The sequence below is a fragment of the Lepisma saccharinum genome, chromosome 29 (genome assembly GCF_977018435.1).
Source record: "Lepisma saccharinum chromosome 29, izLepSacc3.1, whole genome shotgun sequence".
NCBI lineage: Eukaryota > Metazoa > Arthropoda > Insecta > Zygentoma > Lepismatidae > Lepisma > Lepisma saccharinum.
The window spans coordinates 2180581-2196572 of record NC_139257.1 but is presented as its reverse complement, the minus strand read 5'-3'; the positions used below and the strand labels follow the sequence as shown (position 1 = coordinate 2196572).

Genomic DNA, 15992 nt, shown 5'->3' with positions numbered 1-15992 from the left:
AATTTTTAACAATTCAACAACGTCATTTATTCAATATTAAAGGTTAACAACAAGGCGAACATAATCTTTTCATAATTACCACAACAAGATTACGTCAAGAGAACCATTAACAACGTTCTTCATAACATTTAGGATAATATTGGCAAATTTAAATCGAACAACAAATTACGTCCTTCTTGACTAGGTACAACCTGTTTGAACAATTTTACCGCATTTATCACTATGCTTATTTTTGTAGTTCAAATACTCTTAATCAACTATTCAATAAAAGAGGTTGAAAATTTTGGAAATCAGCTAAATTGAGCAATCTACAATTTGTTAACTTACTTTCCTATCTAGGCTTCAACCATTTTAGTGATACAGACTAAATCAAAATGATTTTACTCTTTTAAAAAACCATCATTATTATTATTATAGATTCATAAACTGTAAAAAGCCCATACTTAGAAAATATGCGGCAAATTTACACTAACCCTTTCATTCCTTTTTTGTAGAAGAGGCCCTAGATGCTCATTCGGAACTAAGTAATTGAATTACTTCGCACAATTTGCCAGTAAATAGACGGAATCAAAAAGGGGGATAAAAGGGGGGAATCGTGTTGTTGAAAGACTTCATCGCGATTAGTTGAAGTATGTGTTTGCGACGTGTTTCACAAGACCCAACAAGTCTTTACAAAAAATGAACACGATATAGAACTGCAAATGTCAAACAGTTTTGCACATGCGTATTCGGATCGCCGTTTTAACTTTCGTCTATATGTTCAAAATGGGTGAGGTATATCACACGCACGTGACATGCCATTAATTTTACGACGTGCTGCATTCAAATTGCAGCTTTGTGATATTTTACAAATTTCAATGCTATCATTTATCTAGCAAAACATATATATATATATATTTTGTATGATGTATGTAAGATGGAACTTTGTCGCTGACAAAAATAGTTATTTTTACAACTTGATGCAATCCTTACATAATTAGCATAGTTTCTTGTAAAGTAAAAATCGGCACTTTCCACTCGCACTACAATTCCCCAAAAACAACAATATATTCGTTTGCCTACCTTCATTTTACGTGCGGTAAAGTCCCTGGTTCTGAAAGGGGACGACTTCCTTCATTTTTGGTAGACAAATCCACATGGGTGCGTGTATCTGGTGGTTAGAATCTGAAGTAGCTCATTTGCCCATTTCCAATACCACTCCTGCTGCTAACTGTTAAATGTGGCATTCCATTCCATGCGTCAATTAGTCAACTGTTACCATATTTAAAATGTTGCGATGCGTATTTTACATCGAAGCCTAGTGATTTACACTCAACAAACCTCGGCAATTCATCGCGAATGCGAAGAACAAGTCCAAACGATAAAGTTCAAACTGCGTTCCCGAGGAACATTTGCCGTGGAGCGCGTGAAATAATGACCGTTGGTGATATCAAGCACAAGACACAAATGGCTGATATCAAGCACAAGACACAAATGGCATGTGCACACACACATACCCCCACTCTTTCACTTCCTGGTTACATCGTGTTCCAGATGGAATGATTATGACAAGATATCTCGCAAATGACCAGTGGTGCCATCTGTCAAAAGTTCAGGGAATTAAATAAAGAGTGATTTTATCACTTATTTTGAGCGGAGCAATTTCCAACACGCAGAGTTGGAAGTTGTACGATTTTGCGATCTGAATTGTAAAAAGCCAGAGAAGCCAAAATTTCCATTTTTTTTAGAAAGAAAGCTGGCTTTTTATTGGGAAAAAAGGTCCATTCAAAAAAGCTAACTTTTTTGCAACTTATGTATTATGAGCATGTGTTTGAAATTGTTTCCTTATTGTGTCCGTTGTGCTTGTCAGCTCTATTCCTTTATGTGATTGTTTATGTTTCTGTTTATGTTCCTCTGTGTGGGCTCAATTGCCCCACAAGTGTTTCTCTATGCACTACTGGAAATTATATCAAACAGTTTTCCTTGAGTGATGTGTTAACGTCAAAGAAAGTGTGTATACCCGTGATTCACGAACATCCAAAACTTCACAAGAAGGCAACATGTAAGTACCCGAATTACCTTATGTTGGGGTGGCCTAATTCTGTATCACCGTAAAGATAGAAGCACAAAGGGTGGGGTGGCCTAATTCTGTATCACCGTAAAGATAGAAGCACAAAGGGTGGGGTGGCCTAATTCTGTATCACCGTAAAGATCTGAATGTCAAATCATTCCCTCTTGCAACAATCACGAAAATGACGACGAAGTCGAAATTATTAGTGTAACGGTGAAGCTCCAACATTTAACTCTGGGAATATTTGGTGTGTACAAATCTCCTAATATATTGTATACAGGGGTGTAAGGGTTGCTCCTTCCATGTAGTGCACCCAATAGTCAACCTCAGTTCCACGTAGTATACCCTGCGCTGCAGACTAACAAGGCTCTGGCAACTGGCCCTATGGCAAGTATAATTTTGTTTGTGTTGTCCTGTGTTTTGTCCTTATTTGTACCAAGTGCTCCTTTATAGCCTCAGCTTTTAACGAATGTCAGAATATTTTATGGTTTTAATTATGCAACGTTAGACTTGTTCTGTGTAACGATATAGGGCTGGACCCCGTATAATGTGACAAGTGCAAAATAGCCTTAGTGCTGACGCACCCAAAATTTTAAATTCAAATTCATCAAAAATATTGTATACAAAATTATCGTGCCTAGAAACCACAATCTTGGAAGTTTTCCCACTTGTTCACAAATTACTTGCTCTAGGAGACATAAACACAGATTTCCTTTCTCTCCATAAACCAGAAACAGTATATTTACAATCAATACTCTACTCCTTTGGCTTCATCCAGATCATTAACTGACCAACCAGAAATCACTCCTCGATCTACGTAGTAATAACGGATGACCAAGATCATGTACACTCATTTAACGTAAAGGCAACATTTGTCATCGAAAAACCAAAATTATTTAAACAGTTTATCACATATTGAAGCTTCTCTACCTTTGATAAAGATATATTTGATAGGGATGCTGCAACAATTGAATGGATTGACACCATCAACGATAAAGTACACTTCGTTACTCAAATTGTAATAAATCTCTTTGACAAGCATGCGTTCCTTGAAAGTAAATATATAAAATGAAAAAAAAAACTCCCTTGATATCAGAAAATACCAAACTACTATAAAACTCCGTGACAGTGCCTTAAAAAAATATAAGTACACAACCCAGGCAAACTTGGACTATTACAAATAACTGAGAAAATTTATAACCTCAGTCCAGCAGTAGGAAAGGAAACCTTTTTTAATCATCACCTCTACTGCAACAATAACAGCAAAGAGTTGTGGGAAAAATTAAAAACATGGGGTGTATACAGTAAAAATATCAACAATGAGATATCTCCCGACTTGAGAAAAGTGGATTCAATTAACTGACATTTTTCTAGCGTAAGCAGCAAGCGGATGTTTTAGAAGATACAGTTAACAAAACTTGAGAGTTCTTTTATTGTAACACTTTTAACGAAAGTGCTCAAACTTTCCACTTGCAAGAAATAAACTAAACTGAAACAATGAAAGTGATAAATGAAATATCAACCTCTGGTAATGATGGAATATTTATAAAAATGATTAAACTATTACTACCACACATCTTACGTCCCCTGAAGCACATCGTAAACACCTACCATAATCAAACATAGTAAGGTTCACTTTTATGCAGATGACACATGACACTCAACTACATATTTCCTTTCCACCGAATTCACTGGATGCAAAGTTAGCTTTGCTCAATGATGATTTTTCCAGCGTTAATACTGAAGTCTAATATAACAGTCTAAAAATTAACCCCCAAAAATCAACTTTCTCTGTTATTGGTTTGGGAAATAGTCTCTCTCTGATAAATTCTAATGAGATATGAATCAAACTGAATGTTTATAATCCCTTGTTCAACAGTTGTAAAAATCTAGGCATTATTTTTTATAAACACCTTAACTGGGACATTCATGTTAAAAACAAATTTAAAAAGCTTACACTGTGCTAAGGTCGATATACAGTTTCAAAGAATGCATAAATGTAGAGATTAAGACCCTAGCAATGCCAAGGTATTTTTTGTTACACTCATTGCTAAAGGGGGGGGCTGATGTGTGTTTTGTGTCATTTGTACACATAAGTTAACTAATTAGACACTACTTTCTTGTTTTTTTTATGGATTATAAATGAAAGATAAATTGCATAATGATTTTTAAGTAATTATAGTAAATCACTGTGACATTTATTACTTTTCTTCAATTACAATGTTGATACTTGGAACAATGCTTAAACTGCAAAATTCTAGCGAAGTTATATTTTTTTTCTTTTTCTACTACCCATACATTCATTATTTCGAATTGTTACTATAGTTTAGCAATTGAATATACCCTCTCATGTATTGAAATCCCTTTAAAACATCTTCGAAATCTTCCCTTAGAATTATCAAGGGGTGGGCCTTTGAGGCCCATAAACAATATCAACGAAATAAAGCAACTTTTTAATGAACATTTTTGGGAAAAATCATGTGATGTCATTCTAAATATTGCAAGGAACGATTACCATTTCTTATGAATTTTTACATTGATGGATATACATGTAATATGCAAAAAATGAATCAGTTGGACTGAGAACCCCCCCTTGGTAGGGTTAATACAGTCACTGATCTCTCCTATACTAGACTACTGCGACGTAATTTATGGACTAAATCTATCCGTTCGAAACAAAACCAAAATTCAGAAAGTCCAAAACCATGTTTCCGTTTTGTGTACCACATAAGAAAATATGATCGTATTCTCCTATTCTTAAACCCAAACAAAATGTCGAACGTGACCCAACACCGAAAATTACATCTGTGTTGCTTTACTCATAATCTTTAAAAGAAAACCCCAACTGAAAACCTGTTCCATATATTAAAATTCAGAAGGGAAATACATGATAATAGAACAAGGCGAATATTTAAACTTGAGCTTCCAAAGCACAAACTAGTGCTTTTCCAATCTTCTTTTACATATTCAGCTGCAAGAGCATGGAATGAACTTCCTCCTTCCATGACGTTGCAGATTGCCAACCCTTAATTATATTTTGTTTTTTTGTCCGCACCTGGCATTGATTTAATACCAGCTGAGTTAATTAAATATGGTGGGAATTCATTAATATGTCAAATTCATAAATTAATTTGTTTAATATGGAATAAAGAAGAAATCCCTCAACAGTGGAAACAATCCATAATTGTTCCTGTGTTTAAAAAAGGTAATAAAATGAACTGCAATAATTACCGTAGAATTTCTCTACTCTCAACAACATATAAAATATTATCTAACATTCTTTTAACAAGACTAACCCCATATGCTAATGAAATTATCGGTGATTATCAATGTGGATTAAAATGTAACAGATCAAATTTTTCACATCAGACAGACACTTGAAAAAAAGTGGGAATATAATCAAAATGTCCATCATCTATTCATTGATTTCAAAAAAGCATATGATTCAGTCAAAAGAGATAAATTATATAATATATTAGTAGAGTTTGGAATACCTAAGAAGCTTGTTAGTATGATAAAGATATGCACTAGTGAAACAGAAAGTAAAATTCGTGTGGGTATTAATATGTCTGACAAATTTACAATTCATGATGGGTTAAAACAAGGAGATGCGTTATCTCCATTGCTCTTTAATTTTGCCTTAGAATATGCTGTTAGGAAGGTAAAAGAAACTAAAGAAGGACTAAAATTAAATGGTGTGACTCAGTTGTTAGCATATGCAGATGATGTAGACTTACTGGGGGATGATGTGAATACAATTAAGAATAATGCTAAAATATTTTTCAAAACTGCTAAAGAGATAGGATTGGAAGTTAACAAAGAGAAAACTAAATATATGCTTACAGGCCGAAACCAAGTGTTAGGTAATAATCAAAATCTAATTATTGATAACAACTAGTTTGAACCAGTTTCCAAATTCAAATATTTAGGAGTAATATTAACAAATGAAAATTATATTAAAGAGGAAATAAAAAGTAGGCTTAATTCAGGAAATGCATGTTACTGCTCTCTTCATAAACTTTTGTCTTCTCGTTTAATATGCCCGACCAGTGGCGTACACAAGGGGGAGGTTGCCGGGTTTAAACCCCCCCCCTTGAACTTTTGAAAAATTATGGAAATTGCTGTAGATAAAAATTAAAAATGGCTAATTTATTACAGTCAAAGATCTGCGACAGTAATAATAATAATAATAATAATAATAATAATAATAATTTGAATTATTATTCCCATGCAGCATGAATAAAAACACAACATTCCAAACACAATGTAAGGGGGCGCAAAGTTGAATTTGGAATTTTCTTGCAAAAAGTCGCGCAGTGACTCTCGCGAGAATTGTGAAAATTCCTTGCTTCGTCGCAGTGTGCCGACCTTATTGTAAAACTTTCTTCCCGGTATTGATTTCACATCCCCTTGTGAACTCTCAAGTGATGCTGAGTCTACATCCACATCATTAAATACTGTTGAAGAAGTGCTTTGTGAATCACCTAGAAGTGATAAATGTGTTCGAATGTCTATAAAATTACTTTTGAATGAAAACATAGACTCAGTGCAATTTAGCAACATGTATTCTCGCGCCTCATCATCATCCTGGGCTAGATCCATAAATGTAAATTTCCCCGTGCATATAGCACCGTGCCATGAAGGCACACGTAGTGGTGTGGTGGGCCCCACACATTCTCGATCTCAGCCATTTTGCACGTGATGTGATCAGCACCATGCTCCGGCAGCCTTTATCCCCCAGGGTTGCTCTCAGGTACCTATTGATATGAGGCTGGGTGCGGAGACAAGGCTGGATAAATTCTAACCAATTCCGGGAATCGAACCCGGATCTCCCGCGAGGTTGTCAGACTAGACCACCGCGGCTCCTTGGATGAGTTTCATATTTTGATTATTTCAATAAATTTAATATATTTGCTTGTTTTTATGGATTTTCTTCACACTTAAACTGTCTCACCTATTATATACAAATAACCGTTGACTAGACAATTATTTCGTAACATAGAAACAAAAAAAAATGTAATTTTGTTCTATTGCTTTCATAAATATATTTATGTAGATCTCTACTACTTAATAATAGTAGTGATATAAGTAGTAACAGCAGCTGCATTAGTAGTAATTAAACTAATTAATTAATTATAAATATTATTAATTAATTATTTAAAGTATAATAAAACGATGGTAATGTGAATTTGTAGAAAGTTTTCGAAATAACACCCCCCTTGATGAAATCCTGCGTACGCTACTGTGCCCGACCCTGTGGCCGAGTGGTTAGCACATCGCGCTGCAACGCCAAGGGTCCCAGGTTCGAATCCCGGTCGGGCTTGGTTGTTTGTGAATGTCCATTCATCAATTTCATAATTTCATCACTCATCCCCATCTTCGAAAATTAGCCAAGAGGCACAAAACGCGAAGTAAAATAAACTAAATCAATCAATCAAAATCAATCAATCTCGTTTAATATCTAAGAAACTAAAAGTTAAAATATACAAAACAGTAATGTTGCCTGTAGTATTATATGGATGTGAAACTTGGTCCCTTACATTGAAAGAGGAACATAAATTGAGAGCATTTGAAAATAAGATCTTTAGGAAAATCTTTGAACCTAAAAGGGATGAGGAGACAGGTGAGTGGAGAAGGTTACATAATTTAGAACTACATGATTTGTATTCATGTCCAGATATTATTAGAATAATTAAATCAAGAAGACTTAGGTGGGCAGGCCATGTGGCACGAATGGGAGAGGAAAGAGGAGTTTACAGGATTCTTGTTGGGAAACCTGATGGTAAGAGACCTGTAGGAAGGCCAAGACGAAGATGGAGGGACAACGTTGAGATGGACCTAAGGGAAATCGGTAGGGATGGAAAAGAGTATAAAGAACTTGCTCAAGATAGGGAAAGATGGAAGGCCTGTGTTGCTGCAGCCATGAACCTTCGGGTTTAAGAAGGCTAGGGAGTTAGTTAGTTAGTCGGGCAATAAATATAATTTATATAATTTGTATTTGACTTGCATATATGACACCAAGCACAATCATGTTGCTTAATGTGTGTATCCTTTGTGTATTTTTTTTCTGTGTAAGGGAGCCTTTATTCTCACTTTTGTATTTGTTCTTTTTGTGTGTCTTCCTTTTTCTTCTCTTCTTTTCTTGTTAATTGTATTTAGTATGTAGTGTATGTATCCACTGGGGTTAGATGGAAGAACAGCTGCATGCTGAACCTCGCTCTTTAATAAAGGGAAATTGAAATTGAAATGGAAGTACATGAAGAACATACACAATGGAGGGCTTACTCTTCATGTTACATTTGTAATTTGATATTTCATGTCACGTTTGTGCTACTTCTGACTTTTTGCTATGATATAGATAAGAAAGACATGATTGAATGAAATTTATGATGTGACCCTCACAGAGAACAATGATGCACATGACGGTACTCAAACCCCATGGCAATAGTGAAGGATATCACTCAATGCACTCTGCCACTGAGCTGGCCATTTTCATTTATCTTGAGCACCTAGTTTTTTTTACTGAATAAATCATAATAAACGTTATTGTAAAACTCAGTTACATTTCTTCTTTGTCTCCCCGATGGCATAGTGGTTACGTCATCACCTTGTAATCAAGGGGTCCTGGGTTCGGTATCCAGTGGAGGCACATGGTGGTTTAGATCCCACTTTAAACTGTTGGTCCAACCCCAATTAGCCTATCTGTGCATAAAAGTGAACTTTAATCAAAAACTCAAACTCAATTTCTTGTTTGTTTTTGCGACTAGTATCTGCTATAAGTTTAGCAAAACGAATGACGTCTATTTACACACTGGATTAGACATTTTAACATGCACATTGAAACTTATTATTAAAATTCAAAATAGCAAATACTGACTGATTGCTCCTGGACCTTACACTAAGTTAAAGATAAAAACATTTACCTTAATATATGTGGACACAATTCTAGAGAGAGAGAGAGAGAGAGAACATAGTGGTAACACTGTTAGATACTGATGAAAGTCATAACACACTACCCTACTTTTAAAAGCCAGAACCCCTTCCCCATTGGAAATACGATAGAGGATACAGAAGGGGACTGTGAAGAAGGGGAGTGACCTTGACATGGTCAGTCACGGAGCCTTCCACTTGAAAAATTGTATCCAAACAATCCATGTTCCATGTAGCCAGCTGGTATCCTCAACTGTGCAGTGAGGCTTCACTAGGCGACAAAGTTAAGAGGCCTTCTCTCAGGGTAGAAACCACCGCCAAAGCATAACCACCTCGAAGCCAAAGATAACTTTTTTTTTCAATTTTCATGAAATCATGTTTCTAGATTTTAAGTTCTTGCAAAGTTTATTTTGTATTGTTTGTTCTTGAATATTCAGTTATTGAAAAACACCATGCATCGTGTGGGACACTGGGTCTCAGACTCCTTAAAATCCCCCATAAAACACGAATACATTTAAATTCCTTTGGAACACACCGAAGTATTTAATTATTAAACATTATTGATGTCGACAATAAATTGTGAAATTTGCATAAACATCGAGGCTGTAATGTTGACATCACACATGATGCCATTCATAACTAATGATACCACAACTGGTTTCGGAGATAAAAATGGAATAAAAACATAAACAATATTTTTGGGAACAATAAAATTTAACAACAAAGAATTTGTACTACTAAGAAATTTTATGTTATGTATGCATTATGTTATAGCTATTTCATGTGAATTGCACTTTGCCATGATGGCACAAATATTTTTTGGAGCTAGGGCTTGACACATTTTCAAAATTAGCCAATGCCCATAGTTAAAATCATGAAGTCAGCAACATCCTTCAGTTGCCTTTATCACTCCCTCCTCATGGCTCCTAGATATTCATTGGTGAGAGGCTGAAAGCAGTGCACCAGGAATTTTGGGTAAATTCTGCTTGAATTTTTCTCTCTAGACATGAAAAATTGCAACTTTTCTTAATCCAGATCCCATTCAATTTATTCATATTTTTTTAATGCCCTGTGGAAAGTGTTTCACAATTTAGCTCTCAATCCGTTTGGTTTGTTAGTATCCTTTGCAGAACAATCTATCTGGCATATGGAAGATTATTGAAAGTTACAATATCTTGAAGTTGATTAGGTATATTTGAAATTTTTATGCAATTAACAATTGTATATAGATTACTATATCGTGTAACATTTGTGACTTTTGTTTGTACGTACATTTCTTGTCTGTGTATGTGAAATCTAACCTCCGTACCTTATACCGTTTAATTGAATTAGAATTTTTGGATATATTGGAATCACACTGACCCGTTATAGTTTTAATATATTTGTGTGTGTGTGTGTGTGTGTGTGCGTGCAGATCATGTGTGTATATGTTTGTGGTGGGTGGGTGGTGAGAGGCGGTAATACGTAAGGTTGAAATAGAGAAAACATCTGCTTGTACCCTTCAATTTTTTGAAAGTTTGCCTTGAAAACCAGGAATTATTCTTGAATCTTATCATGGTCCTAGAGGGGCACCCTGAGTGCAGAATACAATTTTTCTGGGGGAGAAGGAATGTGCTCAAGGGAACAATCATATTGCTTATAACTCTGAAATACCAAAGGTGAAGTACATTGAATTATTTTATCTTTCTTGCTTGTTATGGAATGGAATAGAGTCACTCTGGTTTACTGATGATGCATCACCCCACTGTGGCATCCTCTGTGGGATAGCTCCAGAACCACTTCGATCAGCGTCCTTGTTGGTAAAATTAGTACATCAGATCAGATATCATCCTATGGATGACCATTCTTCATCTCCTGTTCAATTTTTAATTATTTATTTTTAAGTGTATGAAACTTCTCGGAAATTGTTACGTTTAATTTTTCTAGAAATGCAAAAACAATCACTTGGAGAAAATAGCATGTATAATTCGAGATTTTTACAGTGTCTGGAAATTTCGAACATTTCCCGACCCAAATGTTTGGATTAAAAATATTTTCCATGCCAATCTCATGCTGACAAAAAATCTCTGTACTGCACACGCCTAGCTGTCTGAATGGAAGCATGAGACCCATTGTGTCGTATGGGACATGTGAATGTAAACAATGCAAATTTGCAAGGAATTAATAATATCATTGAATTTTTGATGCACTTACACTAATGTCTAGGTCTTCCGAATAGAGATAATTAATAGGTATGTGGGAAGAAACATAAATTGCTAGTGCAATAATACATTTTCTAGGACCTTATCATCACTTATCATGACCACAGTGCACCAGTATGTTTTCAATTAATCATATAGAGAAAAGTTTTTGCACTACTCCTTTCAATCGCAGATCAATGTTTCTATTAAAGCTTCTAACAAATATTCTGATGTGTTGTCAACAACAGCAGATCTCAACCAAGAAGCAGTGCACATTTTGTGTGTCCTATAGAACACATGAGGACCTAGGTGGATAAGAATTCAGCCTTCAAAATTGAAACCCTACACCCTTTGACTTGAAATACAATTCTGTATCATTGTTTTCATATTTACGGCACATATCAGAAATAATTCATTTGTATTATATGTTTATTATTGGATAACAGAGAAAATCGTATGTGGTTTATTTACAATTTATAAAAAAAACAATAGACCAGTGCAAAAATAGAAGGGCCAGGTTGAATGATCCTATGTGGCAGGGATACAGAAAGTATGAACAGTTTTCAGTAAGCAACGCTCATGTATTCTACTTACGGATTAAAAACTATAGATACTCGAGTTTAGACTTCAATTAAAAATTAATGAGTAGACCTACGATAAAATGAGTTACATCAAAATTTAGCTTATTCAATTCCGCTTTAATCTATGGTAACCAATTTTATTTTGCGTGTGCCTTATATTTCTATCGTCATGAGAACAAAAAGGGAATGTTTTTTGGAGTTTTTCAAAATAACAGTTTTTGAAATCAATAAATCAAAAATGTGTTATCCAATCGTGATGAAATTTTAGTATGGTGCAGGCACAAAGGTCTTAAACACAAATCTTAATTTTGAGATTTTTATAATTTATCAAAAAACCATTATCATCAATTTTGCAAAATAACTTTTTCTTCGTTTTGGATTGTCCCACAAATACAATATTAGTCTTGGTTTGAAGCTCTTTGCATCTGTTATTAATATCCATTATTGTTGTCGATTCACATTGACAAACCGATTTTATACAGATTTTTATTCAGCAGAGTAAAGCTATACATGGAACGTGACAACATGGCACACAGCAATGTCTGTTGATATGTGGAAACTGTGGTGCAGCCACATTTCACGTACATCTTTACTCTGCTGAATAATAATCTCTATAAAATCGGTTTTGCAATGTGAATTCACAAAAATAATGGATTTTAATAACAGATGCAAAGAACTTCAAAACACAATCAATATTGAATTTATAGGACTACCCAGAATGAAGAAGAAGTTGATTTGCAAAACTGATGATAACAGTTTATTGACAAATTATAAAAATCTGAAATTTAAGATTTGTGTTTAAGACCTTTGTGCCTGCACCATGCAAAGGTTCATCACGATCAGACAACCTGTTTTTGATTTATAGATTTTGAAAAAGAGTGATCGTTTTCAGAACTAAATAAAATCGGCCCTTTTTGTTTTCATTATGATAAAATATATATTGCATACCCTCCCCCCAAATGGTTAGAATACAGCGTGTCCCGCTTATATGTATAATTAAAGAAAGTATCACAACTTTTTTACTTACAAATGTTTTTTTGTCCAAACTTTGTACAAACATATAACAACTCAGAAATGTTTTTCACAAATCAAGAAAACTAGGCCACTTCTACATGTGAACCATTAGTGGCACTGCAAATATCAAACCGGTTGTCAGCCTCAAGCCACATGTTTTGAAGCATGTGCGGTGTCATTTTGCTTACTGCAACCACAATTCTTTCACGCAAGTCTTGCAAATCTCTAACTGGTGTACAGTAAAGTTTGTCCTTAACATACCCACACACACAAAAATCACACAGACTGATGCCTGGTGACCGTGGGGCCATTCAATAAAATTCGAACCTCTATCCATTTTCCATCGGAATGGTCATCCAGGAAGTCTCTAACAACAAGATTTTGAGAAATGACATGGTGCTACATCTTGTTGCAGGATGGCCCCAGGTGGAAGTTTGGGTAGGACGATAAGCTGTAACATGTCCAGGTAATTGTTAGAATTCACTGTTTCCTTGGCGAAGAAGAAGAGACTGATGATTTTGGTCTTCATCACGCCGCACCACACATTCAATTTCGGAGATCCTTGTTCTTTCACATGAACCTCGTGAGGATTTTTGGAACCCCTATCCTACATTTGTGTCGGTTAACTACCGTTAACATGAAAGGTTGCCTCATCCGAAAAGCAAACACTGTCCAAGAATAAATCGTCCTGATCTATTTTCCTAAGCATTTTGTTAGAAAATTGAACCCTGGCAGGCTTGTCACCAGGTTTTATGCATTGATGAAGTTGAATTTTGTATCCATGAAGGTGCAGTCTCTTGTTGGAGTACCCTGTGTATCGTAGATTTAGGAATTTGCAGTTGCCTGCTAGCTTGGCATATGGATTTCCTCGGACTCTGGCTAAATGAGGCATGAACACGCTCCACATTCTCATCAGACACTTTTCTTTTTGAATACTTACCACTTATCGGCAACAAAGAACCGGTTTCGCGTAACTGTTTTTGCCATTTTTTTATTGAAATGTATGATGGAACTTCTTCTTTAGCACCCAAACCATAATGTGCACAAAATCGTCTCTGCACAAGTGTCTCTGACTTCACTTCAGACAACGTTAAGACACAAAGCACCTTTTCTTTTGGCTACCACCTGATGAATAGCTACTGAGAAACGATAATATCAGTGTTCAAGACATTCTGGCTACTGCGCATGTGCAACTACCACAAATGTGTTGCTAAAAAAAAATCTGAGTCATTCTTTAAAATGAAACAAAAATCACATCATTCTGACATTTCATTTGGAAGTTATGAATTTTTCTTTTATTATACGTATAAGCTGGACAGGCTGTAGATCAACGTAGAATTGAATAAGATAAATTTTGATGTAACTCGTTTTATGTAGGTCTACTGGTTTGAATTTGTGTCCACCTCGAGTATCTATAATTTTTGATCCGACAGTAGTGTAACGCATCCAGCTGGAAATTCCTAATATCACACAAGAATATTCATGGACTCCTGCCCTTTCAAAAATATATAGGTAAAATACTCATCTTGTCGCCTGCTGAAGGAACAACTTTTCTTTTGTGATATCATGGTGTTTTACTATAGGTTACAAGTACACATTATGAGAAGTATTATTATTTGGAATTCATGTTTTATACTTCAGTATTGTAGCATATGGTGAAATATTCCTGTGTAAGTTTTCTTAAACACATCTATCTTCTTGCAGGTTATCACTGGAATGCACATCAATTAGAAGTGAATTTATACACGAAAAAATGGATAGCGAAAAAGATTCATGTCTTAGACAGACTAACTTTGTTGCAAATAAGATCTTTGGATCAAAATCACTACCAATGAAATCTCTTACCTGCAGCTCAATACTGCTGACAACTCTCTGCTCTGGGACAAGGAATAGTGAAACTAATTTAGAATCTACAAGGGAAACGGAATATACAAAATCTTCAAACTCTAAGGGTTGTACTGTTTGCAAGGTTGGCAGCAATTTGTTTGATCACAAATGTGAACATGTAGTTCACATACAAAATCATAATAGTGAAAATTCTTTTGTGTGTTCAACGTGTAACAAATCATTTTCACAAAAACAAGACCTTAGACAACATTCAATAATTCATACTGTAGATAAACCTTATGTGTGTTCAACGTGTAACAAATAATTTGTATGGAAAGGAGTTCTTAGACGACATTCATTAATTCACACTGGAGATAAGCCCTATGTGTGTTCAACGTGTAATAAATCATTTGCACAGAAACAATACCTTAGAAAACATTCAATAATTCATACTGGAGATAAGCCCTATGTGTGTTCAAATTGTAACAAATCATTTACATGGAAAGAACACCTTAGAGAACATTCAAATATTCATACTGGAGATAAGCCCTATGTGTGTTCAACGTGTTACAAATCATTTGCACGGAAACAAGACCTTAGAAAACATTTAATAATTCATACTGCAGATAAACCCTATGTGTGTTCAAATTGCAACAAATCATTTTCACAGAAACAACACCTTAGACAACATTCAATAATTCATACTGGAGATAAGCCCAATGTGTGTTCAACGTGTAACAAATCATTTGTATGGAAATGAGTTCTTAGACAACATTCATTAATTCACACTGGAGATAAGCCCTATGTATGTTCAACGTGTAACAAATCATTTTCACAGAAACAACACCTTAGACAACATTTAGTAATTCATACTGGAGATAGACCCTATGTGTGTTCAAATTGTAACAAATCATTTGCACGGAAAGAACACCTTAGAGAACATTCAATTATTCATACTGGAGATAAGCCCTATTTGTGTTCAACGTGTTACAAATCATTTTCACGGAAACAAGACCTTAGACAACATTCAATTATTCATACTGCAGATAAACCCCATGTGTGTTCAACTTGTAATAAATCATTTGCACAGAAACGACACCTTAGACAACATTTAGTAATTCATACTGGAGATAGACCCTATGTGTGTTCAAATTGTAACAAATCATTTACACGGAAACAACACCTTAGACAACATTCAATTATTCATACTGGAGATAAACTGTATGTGTGATGAATGTGTAAGAAATCATTTTCACAGAAACAAGACCTTAGACAACATTCAATAATTCATACTGGAGATAAGCCCTGTCTGTGTTCAACTTGTAACATATCATTTTCACAGAAACAAGACCTTAGACAACATTCAATAATTCATACTGGAGATAAGCCCTAAGTGTGTTCAACATGTTA

General features: G+C 35.0%; 1 protein-coding gene across 1 annotated transcript in view; it reads left to right on the top strand.

The window, feature by feature from the left end:
* The window catches only part of LOC145981517 (uncharacterized), a 65926-nt gene extending 50925 nt beyond the window's left edge, over positions 1-15001 (top strand). The window contains exon 2 of the mRNA XM_083114813.1: positions 14460-15001. Within this exon, the coding sequence (XP_082970939.1) occupies positions 14460-14907 (448 nt within the window). The 3' untranslated portion in view covers positions 14908-15001. The remainder of the gene's footprint in view (positions 1-14459) is intronic.
* Positions 15002-15992: the final 991 nt, after the last annotated feature.